The following is a 19113-nucleotide window of genomic DNA, read 5'->3' as shown; positions in this document are numbered from 1 at the left end:
ACAACTTCACGGTGAAGGTCAGGGGTCCCGCGCACTTTCACAGGCGGTCTGATGCCTCCGAGCAGCAGGACCCTGGGAAAGCAGCCGCCTCCTAAGGGCGGAGGAGCCGGGGCAGGGCACTGTCCAGGCGCCCTTCCAGCCCAGCCCGGGAGCAGTGAGGGGTGTGAAGGCGGAGCCACGGAGCTGGCGACACCCTCCCTCCCGAAGGTCCAGCCCTTGCCTGCCTTCCTACCACCTTAGGGATTTGGCACAGAGAACGGGATCACCCTCTAAATGAAAGGCAGATGTCCCTTTAAGGTCTGCTTCGCAGCCCGTGGACTTTAGCCTAAACACGGACCCGCGAAGCTGGCTTTATTTGTCCATGTCTCGGACGGAGCCTGGGACGCTGCCAGTGGGATTTCAGAGACCAAGAGCGCGAAGGGGCGGGCGATGTGGCAATCCGTCTGGGATGTGAAAAGCGTGGAGAGAATTTAGAGGCATTCGACGAAAACACAGGAAATCACTCCTCTGCCGCTCCCGGGCGCTGCAGCCGGCTGGGGCCGAGGACTGGGAACCGCAGCGGCCGGCCGAGTCGCCCAGCGCGCTGCCTCCTGGCGCGGGTCTGCCAGCTGCTGCCCAGAACCGGTGCGTCCCGGGCGCTGCGGCCGCTCCGGACATGGCCCCCCGGCGCCGCGCCAGCCCAGAGGTCGCTGTCGCCTGCTGTTGGCTCCTCACCGGTGAGCGACTCGGCTTTTCTCTGAGCATCTCCTGCGCGCGTGGGCTCGGGGCTTGGCGCAGGGAGGGAGGCGCACAGAGCCACCGTCCAGAGAGCAGGGAGCGCCCGTCCCCTTTTGGGCACCAGGTAGCCTGGCCGGGTTGGTGTACAGAAAAGAGTTTTGCAGTTGGGCTTTGATATGCATTAGTTTTGGTGTCACTTCAAACCCTCCACTCCAAGCGTAGGAGTGAGGTAGCGCTGAAAACTTTCCATGGGCGATTTGACTTTTCAAATTAAAGTTGTTTTTTACAGTATACATTGTAGTGTAGGACTTTGCTGAATGGCTCTCTTCGCCTTTTTTGGCGGGAGCTAGGGGTGACAAATACAGGGCTTTAATGCAAAGTTAATGCAAAGTTTCTACTCTCGGGTTTCTCAAGAGTGGACACTATGGTCTTCGCTTGCTGTCTAGTGGTCAAATCTTTTCCCCTACAGAACAAGGAAAGAGGGGCGTGGAGCAGAACCGCTGCTTGTCCCGAAATGATGTCTCTCTGTCAGTACCCAAGGGGAGGGACGTTTGGAAATGTAGAAAGAAGTAGCGCGTATTTACTCTGTAAATATCACAGCGTACCTTACTTTTTAAGATACAAACTATAGTATGGTTACTTGTGTATAACTATGTATTTTTAAGGAGGGGACTTAAAACACACAGTGGCGTTGCGAAGTTATATCTAACTGGGGGGAGGGGTTGAACTGTAGCATTTTCTAAGATTTCCGCGATGATTTACTATGCTCAGATTTTTTTTAACCAGTTACTGATTGAGGGGGGAAAGTTGAAATGGTGGAAAACAGAATGCAAGTGGGTGAAAGTGTATTGATAGAAGGTTCGTGTGAAAGCAAATCACCTGATTTATGGTTTGTTTAATGGTTGGCTTTAGCATATCCTGGGCATTAAATGGTCCAGTATTTTTACTGCTGGCATACTTACCTGTACTAGTTAACTAGTGGGTTTACCATTAAAAGCATGAGAGAACCAGTCGGTCTGGTCCGGCCTTAGATGGCCAAGCATTGTTAACTCTTAGGAAAATGACTTAGAGATGGACTGTTAGCAGGCAGAGCTTTTTTCATAGTGAAGTGGTGTAAAGAGAGTTAATAATGAGGTACTGACTTTTCATCCAAACATTTTCTACTACTCAGGAAATGTCCAATAATCCAAACAGTGGTAAGAGCATTACAGCCAGTGAGTAGTTTAACTTACCAGCAACTGTCAGTACCCTTCATACATATTTGCCCTATGACTCCTCTCCAACTCAAACTTTTATAGATCACTTGCATTTTGTCACAAGTTTTATCCAAAATATGAATACAATAGTTTGCTAACTATTCAAGTTATGCCTTTTTCATTTTACCAAATAAGCAGTCTCTAATGCAGAAATGATCAAATGAGGTTTGCATATCCTGTAAAAACACAAAATGAAACTTAAAATAACAGAGGATTAACAAGTTACAATTTCATGTGTGTGTCTGTGTGTGTGTAATATGCCTTGCTGAATCCAAGAAAGGAGTTAAAATAATGCATAAATATTTCTAAATTACAGTATTTGGATTCTCTGTGTGTATAATTCAATCCTATTGAAATTTAGAATTTTAAAAAGTGTCTCAGAATTGACAGGCTCTTCAATTGTGCTGTATTTATATCCATTTCACAATACCTTAAGGCTTGACATCTTTCTTCTGCTAATTTCCTCATCAGTCAGTCATCGTATTCTGTCAGCTCTTCCTTACCAATCTCTTTTATATTTGTAAACTTCTCATCAATGTTTAGAGTCCATATCTAATCTGGGGTCTCATCATCTTGCCCATCTGTGCACTCTACCTGTCCACAGAGCTCATTGTTTTGTCTCTAATCTGAACCCAACCTCTAACTGATCTTACCAATACACCATTTTTATGATATCTGAATTTTTAACAAAAAATTGTCAGTGTTTTCTTTTTCCCCTTCAAGATAAAATCTAAACTTCTCAACTGACTGACCTAATCCATCACCTGTATCTTCTACTGCCCCGTATCAGTTTCCTATTGCTCTTGTAACAAATTGCCACAGACTTATCAGCTCAATAAATATAAATTTACTATTTTACAATTGTGTAGGTCACAGTTTCACTAGACTAAACTCAAGATATCACCAGGGTTTCATTTCTTCTGGAGGCTTTAGGGGAGAATCAGTTCCCTTGCTTTTTCCTGCATTCCTTGCTTTAGGCTCATTTTCCATCTTCAAAACCAGTAGAGTAGAATCTTTCTCTGTGTTCTTTCTCTCCGACTTTACCTTATTGTCATATCTCCTTCTCTCACTCTGCCCTTATTGCCTCCCAAATGATCTCCCTGGGATTGCACTGGGCCCATCGGAATAATCTCCCCATCTTAAGATCCTTCATTTTATTACATATGCCAAGGCCCTTCTGTCAACTAAGGTAATATATTTATAGGTTCTAGGGATTAGGATGTGGACACCCCTGGGAGACCATTATTCTGCCTACCCCATCCCTTAAACATAAGTAGCCATTATAACCCATCATATTTCTTTACTTTCTTCATAATCCCCATGCTGATTTTGCCATTGTAGATATGATCTTGTTGTTTTATGTGTCTAGAAAATAACTCCACCCTTCCTTCCCACCACCCTGTACCATACAAACTTTCTACAGCCTTCAAAGCTGAGTTTACATCAGAACAATAAACCATCCCCATCCCAACAGACTTCCCTTTAGATTTAGAACTCCTTTTTCCAACATTTATTAAAATGATTTATCCAGGAAGATGTTCTTCCTTATGTCCAAATAAAGTCTTTATTATTATTTTATGTATGTCAAAGTTCCAGTCAATACTAGTGACCCACATAAAGAATTTACATGAAGAAAGTTTTCATAAAGAGACAGTTTAGTGAGGCCTTAATGGAATGAGAAAAGAATGTGGAGTACCCAGAACAAGCAAAAGTGGGAACAAGTCCCTAGAAGCAACAGTGAGAAGAAAAACCATGACCATTCCTAGGCTTGAGGAGGTGGCAGTGTTAGTTGACCATAACTCTAGCTATGGGGCAGGGGAGGAGTTGCTGCTGGACCAGAGTTATGGCCATCAGCAGAGGAATTCTGTTAGTGCCAAAACTAAAGCCCAATAGGGAAGGAGTAGGGGAGATTTAAACCCGCCCCCTTTTCTCCCAACCTCTAATGTCTTGCCCACCTTCCCCTCCCCTCATTGGCTATATCCAAATGGCAAGATCCAACCTTCCAGAGAACAAAGGCCAAGATAATCACTGAGAATAATTATCACAACTTAATGCTGACACATACTATGTGCAAGTCCCTGTGCCAAGAACTTTGCATGTATTATTTCATTCTAACCTTTAAAAATGTATATAGCTATTGTCCATATTTATAGATGGACAATTCGAAGTACAGTACTAAGAAGTTAATTGCATTTGTACGAAACTGCACAACTAGTTAATGACAGATTTACTCAATTCTGATCCCTGACCTCAAATTTCATGCTCTGAAATAATGCAACATACAGGCTACCTAAATGTAAGTCTATTCCCCTCTTGCTCACCCCTGTGAATGTGAAATCCAAATATAAATGTCTAAAAGACAAGGATAAAGACCTAATTAATGATGCAAGTGAGTCTGTTATCGCCACAATTTTTAGGTATATGGTGAAATTAGACCCTACATTAAATATAACTCAAGTAAAGCAACTACCTTTGGTTATTAACATATATATGGAATTACCCTTAATTGAATTATGTCTCTCCTCCCTAGAAACATTTTGGCTGGCCAAGAAGCAAGGGTCTTCTTTTAGGACTTATTTCACAGGCAAGATTTCCTATTCAAAATGAAGACCAGTGAGGATGAATGTGGGGGGGAAGTCTGTCACTTACCCAAAACAAAGAAATGACCTCCAGTGGCACACCATGTATTGTCCAGGATGACTGAAATGGTGAAAATGTTCTTAGTCATTATGATGTTTGTAAAAGTAGCAATGAATTTAGAGGATTTTTGTTTGTTTACTAAACAGTCAATAAAAGTAACGATTAAATACATATATCTACCAACTAGTTTACATGTTTTCCTTCCCTGCTGCCATGACGCTACTCTGTTTTGAAGCGTAAGCTCGTGGGCCTCAGTTTATCACTGTTGATCTTACTTCAGTAGATGGATGCTCTTTTGACTTCTTCCTCCATCTCCAACTCAACAAACTTCCCACTAGATTTAGAACCTACCAAATGTCCATACGCCTCCATAGTAGAATAAAATAGTTCATGTTTAAAATATTTTCAGAAAAATTGGGAACCAAAATGATATTCTTTACCTATATTGCTCTTCTGTTGTAGGAAATACAAAATATTATTCTTAATTTCATGTTAGAAAACTGAAATGAAAGATATTGGAATTGTTGCCACAGGGCTAAAGTCAGAATAGCTTGCCTATTCAGAGCAGTCTGTGACCGCAGTATTGTATTTGCCGTCAATGCAACTAGAATATCAAGAAATGCAATGACTGCACATAACCCTGTCCTCAAAATCATAAGGTTTCTTTCAGCTCCTTATTGTGCAGCTCCTCTAAAGTCTCCTCAGGGCTTTGGGGCCAGCAGTGAACTCCCACTGCTACTCCTTCTTAAGTCCCCACATGTATGTGATTTCCAAGAGACTCCCTGGAGTAGATTGGACCCTCCCCCAGAAAAATGTGTGCCCCTAGCACCTTTGCTTCCATTGTATAACACACCACATGATATAATAATTAAATATCTCATTGTCTTCTGCATTTGCTGTATGCTCTGGGAGGACAGAGTTCTGTTTATTAATTTTAGCAGCTAGGAATAATGGGCACTTGTTTATTGAATGAATCATGAAAGAATAGACTATAGACAAACTCTTAAAGTACTTAAGGGATCGGATTGTCCCCTTTAATTATATATCTCTGAAATATTTCTATCTCATCAAATGGAAGACATTAGCAATTGAAAGATGGACCACTATTCCATGTACCACTAAGAAAGACAAGCACTGCCAATCCAAGTATTATTGCTAGATTATTGGGTAGGGTTGCATCCCAGTTCCAGGAATATTGAAATGTAGGAAAATGTACGTGTGAAAATTATAATCAATAATATACAACATATCTACACGGCAATTTTCTATCACATTTCTTCAGACATTTAAAAACTATATCAGATTTTAAAGAGGCTAATGTATGACATCCCTCCTAAATAGAAAGACATGAACATTGTTCCTCTGTTACAACTCTTCCAAAGTTAACTTTATTTATTTTGTTTATTTATTTATTTATTTATTTTGCAGTTTTTGTCCTAGGCTGGGTTTGAACCCACTACCTCTGGCATTACTCCTTTGAGCCACAGTGCCAGAGCTAACTTTATTATCAGATGCAGGGGATGATTGTTCCTCTGGCCCCAGCAGCCTCCCCGTATCCCCTAGATCTTCCTTTGAATACTCTACTTTTACAAGGAAGCCTCAGGAAAAACATGATAATAAAGTAATCACAGAATGTTCCACTTGCATGGTATTAATGATTCTACCTTTGGCAAACTCGTCACTTTCTGTCATCTTGGTGGTTAGCATAAGACTGTGTATATAAAACGGAGCCTAATTTTAATCTAATTTATTCTGTGATTTAAAAGGCGGATTAAGGCCAAGCATGGTAGCTCACACCTGTATTCCTAACACTCTGGGAGGCCAAGGTGGGTCGAATGCTTAAGCTCAGCAGTTCCAGACCAGCCTGAACAACACCTGGCTACCAAAAACTAGCCAGGTGTTGTGGTGGGCGCCTGTAGTCCTAGCTATTTGGGAGGCTGAGACAGGTGGCATCACTTGAACCCAGGAGTTTGAGGTTGCTGTGAGCTAAGCTGAGCCATGACACTCAACTGACCCCCCTCCTCAAAAAATAGTTAAATAAAAGAAGGAATAAAAAACAACTAAGTTTTAAAAGACAATTAAAATTATAGTCTGTTTGGTGTTAAAAATTCACTTTATCTGCACAAACATTAATTCTGTTTTATCCAAACAGTAGGTCCCTCTAAATAAGACAAGTGAGAAAGATAAATTAATAGAAAACAGTCATTGTATTTTTTGTATGAATTATGAGAGCTGCTGAAATAGATGCAAATTCTTCAATATGAATAGAGCACCTAAATCATATTAGAATATCAAATGGTTAGGATGTTGTAGAATGTTTATTTATCTATTTATTTGAGATAGAGTCTCACTCTGTTGCCCATGCCATGTCATCAACCCAGCTCACAGCACCCTCAAACTCCTGGGTTCAAGTGATCCGCAGCCTCCAGAGTAGCTAGGACTATAGGTGCCCACCATGATGCCAGAGGAATTTTTCTATTTTTAGTAGACATAGTAGTCTTGCTCTTGTTCGGGCTGATCTCCAACTCCTGGGGATCCTAAAGGAATCCTCCTGCCTCCAGCTTCTAGAGTGCCGGAATTACAGGAATGAGCCACTGGGCCAGGCCTGTTTTAGATTTTAGTATAGATCTTGTATTCTTAATATAAATTAAATGTACTTTCAAAATTATTTTATTAGCTAGCCTTTTGGTTTGCTAATTACTGAAGTCATATAATGCATGAGTATTGACTATCCTTCAAAAATATTTGCGTTATACATTTTATTGCAGTATTTTTGGCAAAATGATCCTGTATCATATAGGGATACATGCAAATAATCGATTTTGTTGGTGAGATGTTGTTTATTTGATAAACAATTACAATTTGATTTGAATTGTATCAAATTACAACAATTTGATAAACAACACTACATTTTGTAGTGTTTTGTGACAGTTCCAAGTAAGGCTTTTAACCACAGGAAATTTAAATAGTGAATACAAGTTAATTAAAAAAAAAAAATCCAAACTTTCCCTTTCACCCTTTTGCCTCATTAGCTGAATCCTCAATCATCACTTATATCTCCTTGTGGAGGTCACATGGGAGCCTGTGTACAGTCTGAGGTCTGCAAATTCTAAGTGATTGCTTTTACCACTGGACATTCATAACCAGAGATCTGGCTACTTATTCTGTAAAGTTCACTTTCCAAACCATGTATATGTTGTATAATAAAACTAATTGTCTGGCTTGGCACCTGTGGCTCAACCGGCTAAGGCGCCAGCCACATAGGGTTCGAATCCCCAGCCCGGACCCACCAAACAACAATGACGGCTGCAACCAAAAAATAGCCGGGCGTTGTGGCGGGCACCTGTGGTCCCAGCTACTTGGGAGGCGGAGGCAGGAGACTCGCTTGAGCCCAGGAGTTGGAGGTTGCTGTGAGCTGTAATGCCACGACACTCTACCCAGGGGGACAGCTTGAGGCTCTGTCTCAAAAAAAAAAAATAATAAAAAATAAAAAAACTAATTGTCATTATGTATTATTTTAAGATACTTTAAGACCTTTTCCTCAGTAAGATGAACTTAAAACCATCATTTTCTTAGCTAAGCATAGATAACTCAAAAATTGAAATACACTTATAGAAACTTACCTCAAGAGTAATCTTCTATTTTAATTTCAATTTTTAGTAAAACAGAATGTGATTTCCTCATCTTAGGACGTCAGTGAAAGCTAAACTCTGAATGAAAAGAAAGTTAATAAGCATTCATTCTTTCATAAAATAAATACTATTATTTACTACTTGTGCTGCATTTCAAGAACACGAAAATAAGCAAAAGGTAGTCTCTGCCATTAAGAGCACTATCTTCTGGAAGAGAGAACAGACATGCAAAGAAGCAATGATGGGATGGGTTCCCAAGGGGCTTAAAGCAGAAGAATGAGAAGATCAGGTTTGTGCTGCATGAAAGTAAGCCTTGCCACAAAAAATTATAAAAATAAAATACAAGTTGGAAACATGAAAATTTATACATCCCCTACTGTTGAAGGGTCTCTGTACTAAGCACAGTGTATTCAAACAAGATTTCCACCCTGCAAGACCCCCAAATCCTTGCTATTGCCACACAGATATTTCTGGCATAACTGTTATAATAGTATGAACCTGTAATCCGGTTCACCAATAAGACACACTGGAAAGAAAGTGCTGAAATAAATATATAAATATACCCAATAGATTATCCATCAGTCAACTCTCTCAAACCAGTTGTTTTTCTAAGGCTGAATAATCATGATCATTCGTGAGCCTTTGCCCCTCGCTTTCCCTGACCTAGATTTTTAGCTTCAAGCCAGGCATTCTTAGAACTCTACAGTTTGTAAAACCAGACCATTGAGGGTTGAGTGCCAAGGATTTAAATCATAGAGAATGAAAACTGAAATAATTCAAAATAAAAGTATAATGATTAGTCTAGGAATACTAAGCCTGAGAGAAACATCTGTCCAGGAATAAGGTCAAGTTGCTAAAAAACAAGCAAGCAAAACAGAAGAGTTCCAACTGTAGCAGTTGTCTCAGATCAAATAGAAAATCTATGAAAGATTTTGTAGTACGTTCATAACTAACTAACTCAATAAAACATGGAATAAATAAATAAATAAAACATGGGATTGAGAGTCAGTATGGGTTTTCCACAGGCTTCAAATGCAGAAACAAATGTAGTTTCTTCTAAAGTAGAATATAAGGTCTTTCTCAAAGATTATATGACCTAGGCTGAGCAGAAGAAAAACCTATGTGGAAAAGAAGAATATACAGATTTTAAGAGGTAATGAAAAGGCAGGGAAGGGATTAGTGCCTTTCAAATCCTCCAATTTGATTCCTGAGCTGTGGGGTTTTGTTTAACTGTTAAAGGTGACAGCTGAGAGAAGTATGAATGGATAACTGCGTGTAATTAAGAATTCATAGAGTGGTAGCAATGGGGAAAGGAGAGGATATGGAGTCAAGCAGGTCTGAATTTGAGCATAGTTGTGGTCTTGAAAACATTTAACTTCCCAATTCATTTTCTCCCATAAAAGGCAGATAACCAGGTTTTTACAGGGTAAGAAAGAGCATAGGAAAGTATTTATTAATAAATATTCAAGAGGTGATAGCTCTTCAACAAAAACCTTTTATTTAGATCCACGGTGTGCCTACCACTATGATTCTATGGCTTTTAATCTTCAGCAGACTATGGAACGCGATGAAATGGATTTAGGTGATCAAGAGCATTTCAAACCTCACAGCTCAAAAGAATCTCTTCTCTTTCTCTCTCTCTCCGCCCCTCCCTTCACTCTATCAATTAGGAATTTTAAGTTAACAAGATCTTTTTAAAAAGATACAACATCCTTAAAAAAAAAGATACAACATCCTTTGGGAGGGCAAAACACCTTCACACTCATTGTCATGAGTTCTTTGCTTAGTGAAAAGTTGTTCCTGGGTTCTCTTAGAATTGGAAGAAAGTGATGTGAGTTAGGAACTTTGTGAGGGTACTCAGTATGACAGGAGTGTGGGAAGGGAAAAGTTAGAGAGTCAGAGAAAAGACAGATGAAAAAAAGGCCAAAAACAAATAAAAATTAAGAGCTGTTCCAATTGGGATTTTCCCCTTGGAGAGGACCTTTCTGTACCCTGACAATTTCTCAGAAAGATAATTGACACTTCTGTTAAAATTATCAAGCCTGTCACAAAGTCAGAATCCTTCCTTTCATCCCTATCTCCCCGGTCCAGGCTGGTGAACTCCCCATTTCAAACTCCTGGGCGATCTACTCCATAACTTCCAAGAAATTTTACTGTTATTTTATTGGTATTCACCAGTCTTTTAAAGAGGCAACCCCACTTCTCAACTTCCACTCCTCCATAAAAGAAATGGTAAATTTTGAAAATAAATTGTATATACAGCTATTGAAGCAGAGTCTTTCATATTAGATCATTTTATTGCCTCACCTTTTAGCTTAGCTTTGGCAGCTAAGCTCTGGCCTTAAACTATTGCGACCCAACCCCCACCCTGAACATTTCACAGGCTACTGAGCTATGGAAAGCAAAGATTGCAAGCTTTGGATTCTGGGATTCCCAGGACATCAGGTCAGGCAACTGAGAAGTCCGCCCAGGGGTAAATTCCACACATAGTTTCTTCGCTCTCTTGGACCAGTGTTTTAACATCTGGGTTAATTAGATCGAGCAGACACGGTAATTTAAGCGCAGAAAACAGCTGGGCACGTTGCTCAGAGCACAGACAGAACGTGACCAGTAGTTCTTGGCATCCGCTTCTGGAGATACCAGCTCAGACAGGCTTGTAGCGTCTCGATGCAGATAAAGCAGAACAAATCCGAAAACCGTATGGATCTTTGGGGACAAACTTGCACTTCTGAGAGCTCCTTTAACTTTTATATAAATTTTGAATTTACCCAGGGAGAAGAGGTGCAGGGTGGCAATCGCATCCAGCTAAAAAACAAATATTTGCACTCACTCCCTGGAGTCTTCACAAATAGGGATGGAAGAAAAAACTTAGGAAGTTCAAGTTCAGCAAAAATTGCCACCAAAAATATTGCGCACCTTGGAGTTCATCCGTTCCAAGTCCTTCTCGGCGCGCTCAAACTACCGCCCCACCCCCTCCGTTAAGGACGTAACGCGCGTGCGCCGGAGGCGGGGCGCGGGTTAACGTGCGCCGGGAGGTGGGGCGCGGGCTAACATGCGCCGAGAGGCGGGGCAGAGCGGCGCATGCGCCCTTATTCGCCGGTCCCAAGCTCCGTGCTGGCAGCTGGAACCGCGAAGGGGTCGGTGTTCGCTGTGTCTCCGAAGACTGAGGAAGGAAGGGATAGAGGGCTAGCGTAAGTGCTCCCCTTGGCCGCATGAGTCCCAAAAGGAATATTCCCTTCCGGTCAGGCCAGTGCCCTTAGGAACCGGCCCCGCCCACTTCCCGGCCTACATTCTCTTTCCCCTTCCCAGGTGGGGACCTGCTTAGTTCTTCTTGTTCTGTCCCTGAGCTCCTGCCAAGGCCATGAAGCTCGTGAGGAAGGACATTGAGAAGGACAATGCGGGCCAGGTGACCCTGGTCCCGGAGGAGCCGGAGGACATGTGGCACACTTACAATTTAGTGCAGGTGGGCGACAGCTTGCGCGCCTCCACCATCCGCAAGGTACAGACCGAGTCCTCCACCGGCAGCGTGGGAAGCAACCGGGTCCGCACTACCCTCACCCTCTGCGTGGAAACCATCGACTTCGACTCTCAAGCCTGCCAGCTGCGGGTGAAGGGGACCAACATCCAAGAGAACGAGTATGTGAAGATGGGGGCTTACCACACCATTGAGCTGGAGCCCAACCGCCAGTTCACCCTGGCCAAAAAACAGTGGGACAGTGTGGTCCTGGAGCGCATCGAGCAGGCCTGTGACCCAGCCTGGAGCGCTGATGTGGCGGCTGTGGTCATGCAGGAAGGCCTCGCCCACATCTGCTTAGTCACTCCTAGCATGACCCTCACTCGTGCCAAGGTGGAGGTGAACATCCCTAGGAAACGGAAAGGGAACTGCTCCCAGCATGACCGTGCCCTGGAGCGGTTCTATGAACAGGTGGTCCAGGCCATCCAGCGACACATAAACTTTGATATTGTAAAGTGCATCCTGGTAGCCAGCCCAGGATTTGTGAGGGAACAATTCTGCGACTACATGTTTCAACAAGCAGTGAAGACTGACAACAAACTGCTCCTGGAAAACCGGTCCAAATTTCTTCAGGTAAAAAAAAAAAAAAAAAATCTTACCGGGGAATAATTAAGGATGGGTAGAGGGGTTAGTATAAACGACTCCTGAAGTTTTAAAACTGGGACAGATAAGAGGAAAAATCTCTTTTCAAGGATGGAATTTTAAATAACTTGATGAAATAAAAAGAGGGCTGTTAAATATCTGGTAAATTTACATAGTAAACTCTTTAAATCGTTAAACATATAATATAAAACCTTATTATTGGTTTTGGCTTTAGGTCATTGTGGGCTGATTAATGGGTGTTCTGAGATATCCTTTGTCTAACTTTTATAATTGTAACTCTAGGTACATGCCTCCTCTGGACACAAGTACTCCCTGAAAGAGGCTCTTTGTGACCCTACAGTAGCTAGCCGCCTTTCAGACACTAAAGCTGCTGGAGAAGTAAAAGCCCTGGATGACTTCTATAAAATGTTACAACATGAACCTGACCGAGCTTTCTATGGACTCAAGCAGGTGGAGAAGGCCAATGAAGCCATGGCAATTGACACATTGCTCATCAGTGATGAGCTCTTCAGGCACCAGGATGTAGCCACAAGGAGCCGGTATGTGAGGCTGGTGGACAGTGTGAAAGAGAATGCTGGCTCCGTTAGGATATTCTCAAGTCTTCATGTATCTGGTGAACAGCTTGGCCAACTGACTGGGGTAGCTGCCATTCTCCGATTCCCTGTCCCTGAACTCTCTGACCAAGAGGATGATTCCAGTTCTGAAGAGGATTAATGACTGAAACTTAAAACTGAGACGAGACAACCTTGTGTCTCACTCCCTCACTGTATACCATGCACTTCCCAGGGCCCTTGTGACAGAAGGCTGCTAGACTGGCACTTTTTGATTCATACAGGGGTTTCTTACCTATTTGGTCAAACTAGGTATTTTGTTGTTGGCAGGACATGTATTCAAACTAAACAATAAAAGGAAGTAATTCTAAGTACTACCATCTTTACTATATTAATTTTATGTAGAAATCCTGAATTATTTGTAGTGCTTAGAAAAATGTATATCTGATAAGAATGCCTATGCAGTATGTTGTTTGGGACACATCATAAAATTTTATGCTACATGCTTTGAAATAGTTTTGCTGAGAAAAACCTTTTCACTTTCTCGTTATCCTATTTACATTACTTCTTTATATTAGTTTAGCATGGTGCCCTTGCATTGCATTTAATGATTTTTTTTTCTCCCCACCTTCCCCCACATTGCGTCTTTTTTTTTTAGATTTGAGTATTTTTGCTATTTTAAATTATCCCCCTAACAATTAGTAGACCAGAAGACAAGTTTAAAGAATTGTTTTTCTTAAGAGACTTTTCAAACTAATCATGATAAAAGTAAATTCTTACTGGGTTTTTTGTGTTTTTCTATTGTTGTTATAGTTAGTCATATTTGCTTTAGAGGACCACTTAATCAGTTAGTTTTAGATCATAGAGGTTTGATCTGCTGCAGGTTCCCAAGATAATCTCTTTGAGGCCTTTTAATTTTTAAAATGACACTAGGGTATGTGATATGCCTGTTAACTGGCTAATTAGTGGTAAAGCTGGGCTTCTGTTCTTTGCAAGGAAAAACTGCCACACTGTTTTTTGTTTATTTGTTTTTGCTTTGTCAGAGTTATACTTAATACCATCTTGTATTTGTTTGTGGCATTAGTCCATGCTATAAATTCTTACTGGGCTATTTTAGGTGTGAAAAAATCTGTTCAAAAGGTTTAATTAAGTCATATCACTAGTATGTGATGCTGACTAGTGCGCCAGTACTCTTTAATTGTGGAATTTCTGCAAATACCTTGGCATTTAAAATATTCATTTTATTCATTATTTTTGATGTGCATTTCTAAAAGTTAGGGTGGGAGCCTTGGGAATGTATCTTCACCTTTTACAAACCCCAATTTAGTAAAATAATTAGAAAAATCATATGAAGAGTGATAATGCAGTTTGTAACTCTCAAATTAGTAATCCTATTCAGGTGGGGATACTATAGTTTTAGAACTTTTCTATGTCTGTGGGTTTTCTCCTGGTATAACTGATTTGGATATTTTTCTAATAAATTTTTTAACTATTTTGAGACTATCTTTTGGGAACTGCCACTTCCATATACTTTAAAATCACATATTTATATTTTTATATATCTACTTCCTACTCTAAAAATAATTTATTGCCGTTTCATTGTAATCCATGAATAGTTAACTTAATTATTAAAAATGTTATTAAATAATAGGAAATAAAAGGAAGCCACCAAGATTCTTAAAGTGAGACCTAACGGATAATGAATTATAGTCTCCGTTAAGAATTTGAAGATTTTGGACATCTGTTACTCTCATAATCTATGCTCTACCGAAATGGAGGCTAATAAATCTAACAAGTATATTTTGGGTCATTGGTTCTCAAATTTAGCAGTGTTAGCCTTACCTTGGCAACTCTTAAAGCTCTTGATGCCAGCACTGCAGCCCAAACTAATTAAATAACCTTTTACCCCTAGAAAGGCTTTTTTTGTTGTTGTTTTTTTAAGCTACCCATATGATTCAAACAGACATCAAGGCCTGAACCACTCATTTAATTCTTGCTATTCAATAAGATGATCCATGAACACCCAGCATCCCTGAGAGCTCATTGGTAGCTAGAATCTAGGGTTCTATTTTAGACGTACTGAGTTGGAATCTCAGGTGGTTACTGTGCATAACAAAATCCGACAGAGGCAGCATCTTGTTCTCTACTGGTGTAACTCTGGCTGAGGTCACCATCCAAACTGAAAAAACAAATTTGAGTTTTAAGGTCCTCCAAGAGAGTTAACTAGCCATACTAAGCTATAAAACCTTTCTAGAAAAAAAAAAAGGCTGTTTTTATACACCCGGCTGGTGTATTTCATATAAAAACATCTTTAATTTCTATTTTGCAAAGTTTGTATTTTCTATCATCAAGAGTCTAACTCTGAGCCAGGTGTTGTGGCAGGCACCTGTAGTTCCAGCTACTTGGGAGGCTGAGGCAAGAGAATTGCTTAAGCCCAAGAGTTGGAGGTTGCTGTGAGCTGTGACACCACTGCATTCTACCAAGGGTGATATAGTGAGACTCTGTCTCAAAAAAACAAAAATTATAACTCTGATACAATCATAGGTGGAAACATCAAAATGATAGGAGCAAATAAAATGAATTGTAGTAATTTTCACTATTCTATGAAACAAAAGGAACAAATCTTTGGAAATCATATAGAAGTGTAATTTCAATTGCAGTTTATTAATGCTAAGAAATAACTGTGATAAAACACTATCAATAACATCTTAACCTTCTCTAATATAATGCTGTACTGTAAATTTTCATTTCCCATTGGGTGCTTATTGAAAACAAAGATTTGCTACCTCCAGTGGACTCTAAATGAGAAGCTTGCAAATTATTTCATTGTGCTGTACATATGATGCCTATCAAATATCTTGCTATTCTTGGTCCCCCACTTATATGTTAAATATCTTGCTGATTTAATGACTGGGTTGTGGAGCCTGGATTTCACTTTCATTATTCCCTTATAAACAAGCTAAATCTGTCTCTTCCCAGATACTACTATGGGAGTTTTGTAAAGCTAATTTTTCTTTATTTTTACTTATTTTCTGTCACTAACTTCAGTTTCCTTTTTTTAGCCCCATAACTGATTCTCTCAACCTCAAATCATCTATAATAGAAGTGACTAATAATTTCTGTAGTTCATATATTCTGGAACTGAAATTCTCTGTAAAAAATAAGTATGCAGAGGAAATAGTATTTACACATACCCCCATAATAGCACTTCTTAGTTGGGAAAGAGTATTTTGTCCTTTTATTGTTTTCTAAACAAGACTAACTACTTGGGTTCAGTATCTGAATATATTGAGCTACAAATTGAAGAGGAGTTTCTAAGGTGACTCTGAAGATTTGGAGAAAGAAGAGCCCTTTTGCCTGGAACCAGAACAACATGAGTTGTCCATTTTCTTTTTTTATTATACTCGTGATTTATACATTTAATTTTATCTTTCCTCCCCTCCCCCTGCCCCCATGCTGCCTTTGAACCAGTCACCCGGCTGGATTTCAAAAACACAAACAGTAAGCGAATCATTATTATAAGTAATTTGTGCAAAGTGTGTAAAAGGGCACAATGTTAAAAGGGATTACTTTTGGAAGGAACTTTATAGAGCAAGGGCCAGTAACTTTACCTACAATGGAGAGAAGAGATTTGGAGGGGTTAAGACAGGGAGGGCAAGTGTGCTAACACCCTCTGTGCCACAATAAAGAGTCTGGGTTTACCACAATGAGAAACAACTGCAAAGTGTACCAGGAGAGGGGCATGAAACTTTACATTTCACAATTATTTCTTAGCAGCATCAGAGCTGGAGGCAGGAAGACCGGTTAAGAGAATGCATATTATAAAAATGCTTGAACAAAAGCAGTAATGACGTTCTTGCAATATTAATCAAAGGAAGTTGATATGAGACATAAAGAGGTACCATCAGAAGGACTTGGGCTGCAGATCCTTATTCCGAGTTAGGCAAAGAGAACAGTCTAAAGAGAAATCTCTGATTTCTTCGCAGTGGGAAAGATGATGGCACCATTCAAAAAGACAGAAAGTACAAAGAGAAGCTGGTTTGGAAGGAAAAGCCGTAAGTTCAGGTTTGAATCTTCACTTGGAAGTGATATGGAAGTAAAATTCTCTTTGTTACTAAAAAATTAGTATGCAGAGGAAATGGTATATACACATACACCGTGGATCTGCGGTGCTTTCCCACCAGATTGCTACATACTCCATTACTCCTTTCAGGATTCTGCTCAAATTTCAACTTAAGTTCTTCCCAAACTTTTTTTTTTTAAGTACCTTTAAAAATGTATCTAGGGAAAATGTTATGTGGTGGCGATTGAATTTACAAAAAGATTTTGTTTTCTGTGTTTCTATGAGCAGGAGTCAGCAAGCTGTAGCTCAGGCAGGCCAGCCCCTGGGCCCCGAGCCTCCGTGTTCTAACATGGGGCCTTTTCATTTCCCTCACCGTTCTCTTCACTTCCCCTTTTGTTCCCTGAAGAACCACAGGAGTTTGAAATGGGGCATAAACTTATTGCAGTTTTATTCACATCTTCCTTAGAGATTTGAAAATACATGTTTTCAGAATTGATTTTGGTCAGCCCACGATTTGCTGGTGTGCCATTTTTAAGTAAATGAACTAGTTCCCCAGTAATGAACAGCAAGTAACGTGAAAAGTTCAAGAGCAACTTAAAAAAGATCAGTTATTTCAGATAAAGTATTTAAAATGTTAAATAGAAGAATTTTCTTCACATTGATGTATTTAGACTTCGTGCTGTGATTCAGTTTCTGTAGTCGAAGATATGTAGTATTTCAGAAAAATACTGTTCAATATGCTTAATGCATTATGTACCTCTCATGAGTCATTAATTTAGAAATGTATGTGGTACATGCATGTTACTAAAAAGCCAAAATGATTTCTCATGGCGTTAGAATGCCACTATGATATTTGTGTGTGTCAGTGATGCCTTTTCAAGAAAAAGTTCAAAAGTCGATAATGTAGCTAATCACGATGTTGGAAAATGAATGCTGTAGGAATAGTCTTTTGAAGTGTAACTAGGAGAACAACCTGAAGAGGTACTTAACACAGTCATTGCATAGCAAGGAAACTTCACTTACGCTTAAAAATGAAATGGACCACGTTCAGTAAAAAGATGTTTAGATTCACAAGATCGTTAAAAACTATTAGGAAAAGATACTGGTTAAATTGAAGCAGAGAGGATAAAATCCCATTCATTGTATTTCATTATATAGCAAGAATTCTTCCTTTTTAGGAATGTTTGATATAGCGTCACCATCTGTATTCTCATCCATATTTTAAAGTGTTCTTTTAAATCTCCAAGTATAATTTCTTAGACAACATTTATTTTGCGCTATTTAATTTCTCTAAAGAAATAGAGATGTTATTATGTTGTGTTGTTGTAAATAACAATGGGTAAGAAATTGGGATGTGTGAATTTGTTCATTCAAGTTGAGAAACTAATGAATTTCCTTAAGGACAGTCTGTCTTTATGTGCATACTAATTTGAGGCTGAAGCTATCATTTTTGCTATTTACAGAGAATATTTTAATTATAAAGTTTGCAATGATATGAGAAGGCTTCACATTCAGATTCCAATTGCGAAGGATTATGTCACAATATTTATGATAAGTTGTGGAGATTTGGATTACCAGTCTTCTTTCATATTCTCTTCTCTCATTCCCTAGTACTGCCCACATTAAGATGGAGTCTTCATTTGTCGCCCTCCGTAGAGTGCTATGGTGTCACAGGTCACAACAATCTCCAGCTCTTGGGCTTAAGGGATTCTCTTGCCTCAGCTTCCCAAGTAGCTGGGACTACAGGAGCCCGCCACAATGCCTGGCTGTTTTTTTGCTGCAGTTTGGCTGGGGTCAAGTTCGAACCCGCCACCCTCAGTATATAGGTGCTGCCCCAAACCTCATTCTTTACAATGCAAATTTAGTGGAAATTTCCATTTTCTCTGTCAGAGAGTAGAGAACTTAGAGCTTATTTCTACTTGAGTGCCACATTTGATTCCAAAAGACCTGTTTCTGAGGTAAGGGCAGGTTTGAATCCAGCCTGAGCCAGAGGAGATCTCTTAGCCGGGCATTATGGCAGGTGCCTGTAAATACATAAATTGATAACACTAAGTGTTATATAATCAGCTGAAGTTGAGGCAATCATTTTTATCTGCTTCTGTTATTTAGTTGTCTCATGATAAATCAGGAACTCAAT

At 40.0% G+C, this 19113-nt stretch overlaps 2 protein-coding genes and 1 long non-coding RNA gene across 4 annotated transcripts in view; 2 read left to right on the top strand and 1 right to left on the bottom strand.

The window, feature by feature from the left end:
- The first annotated feature begins 203 nt into the window (after positions 1-203).
- Positions 204-19113, top strand: part of ITGA1 (integrin subunit alpha 1) — a 152307-nt gene continuing 133397 nt past the window's right edge. Inside the window, exon 1 of one of the 2 annotated variants that reach the window (XM_003782781.3) lies at positions 204-716. In XM_003782781.3, the coding sequence (XP_003782829.1) occupies positions 656-716 (61 nt within the window). In that variant the 5' untranslated portion in view covers positions 204-655. Of the gene's footprint in view, positions 717-16416; positions 16969-19113 lie in introns of those variants that run through there. The other variant, XM_023519067.1, reaches the window with a different exon arrangement.
- LOC111728395 lies at positions 10524-11753 on the bottom strand. Its single transcript, XR_002775709.1, has 2 exons — positions 11697-11753; positions 10524-11408 (listed from the first exon to the last, which is right to left on the bottom strand). It is a non-coding gene; the product is annotated as an uncharacterized LOC111728395 (long non-coding RNA).
- Positions 11356-13293, top strand: PELO (pelota mRNA surveillance and ribosome rescue factor). Its single transcript, XM_012812250.2, has 2 exons — positions 11356-12332; positions 12645-13293. The coding sequence occupies exons 1-2, from the start codon at positions 11607-11609 to the stop codon at positions 13074-13076; spliced, it is 1158 nt and encodes a 385-aa protein (XP_012667704.1). The 5' UTR covers positions 11356-11606; the 3' UTR covers positions 13077-13293.

The sequence above is a fragment of the Otolemur garnettii genome, unplaced genomic scaffold (assembly GCF_000181295.1).
Source record: "Otolemur garnettii isolate 467f Iridium unplaced genomic scaffold, OtoGar3 scaffold00005, whole genome shotgun sequence".
Classification (NCBI taxonomy): domain Eukaryota; kingdom Metazoa; phylum Chordata; class Mammalia; order Primates; family Galagidae; genus Otolemur; species Otolemur garnettii.
This window is presented reverse-complemented; position numbering and strand designations above follow the sequence as displayed.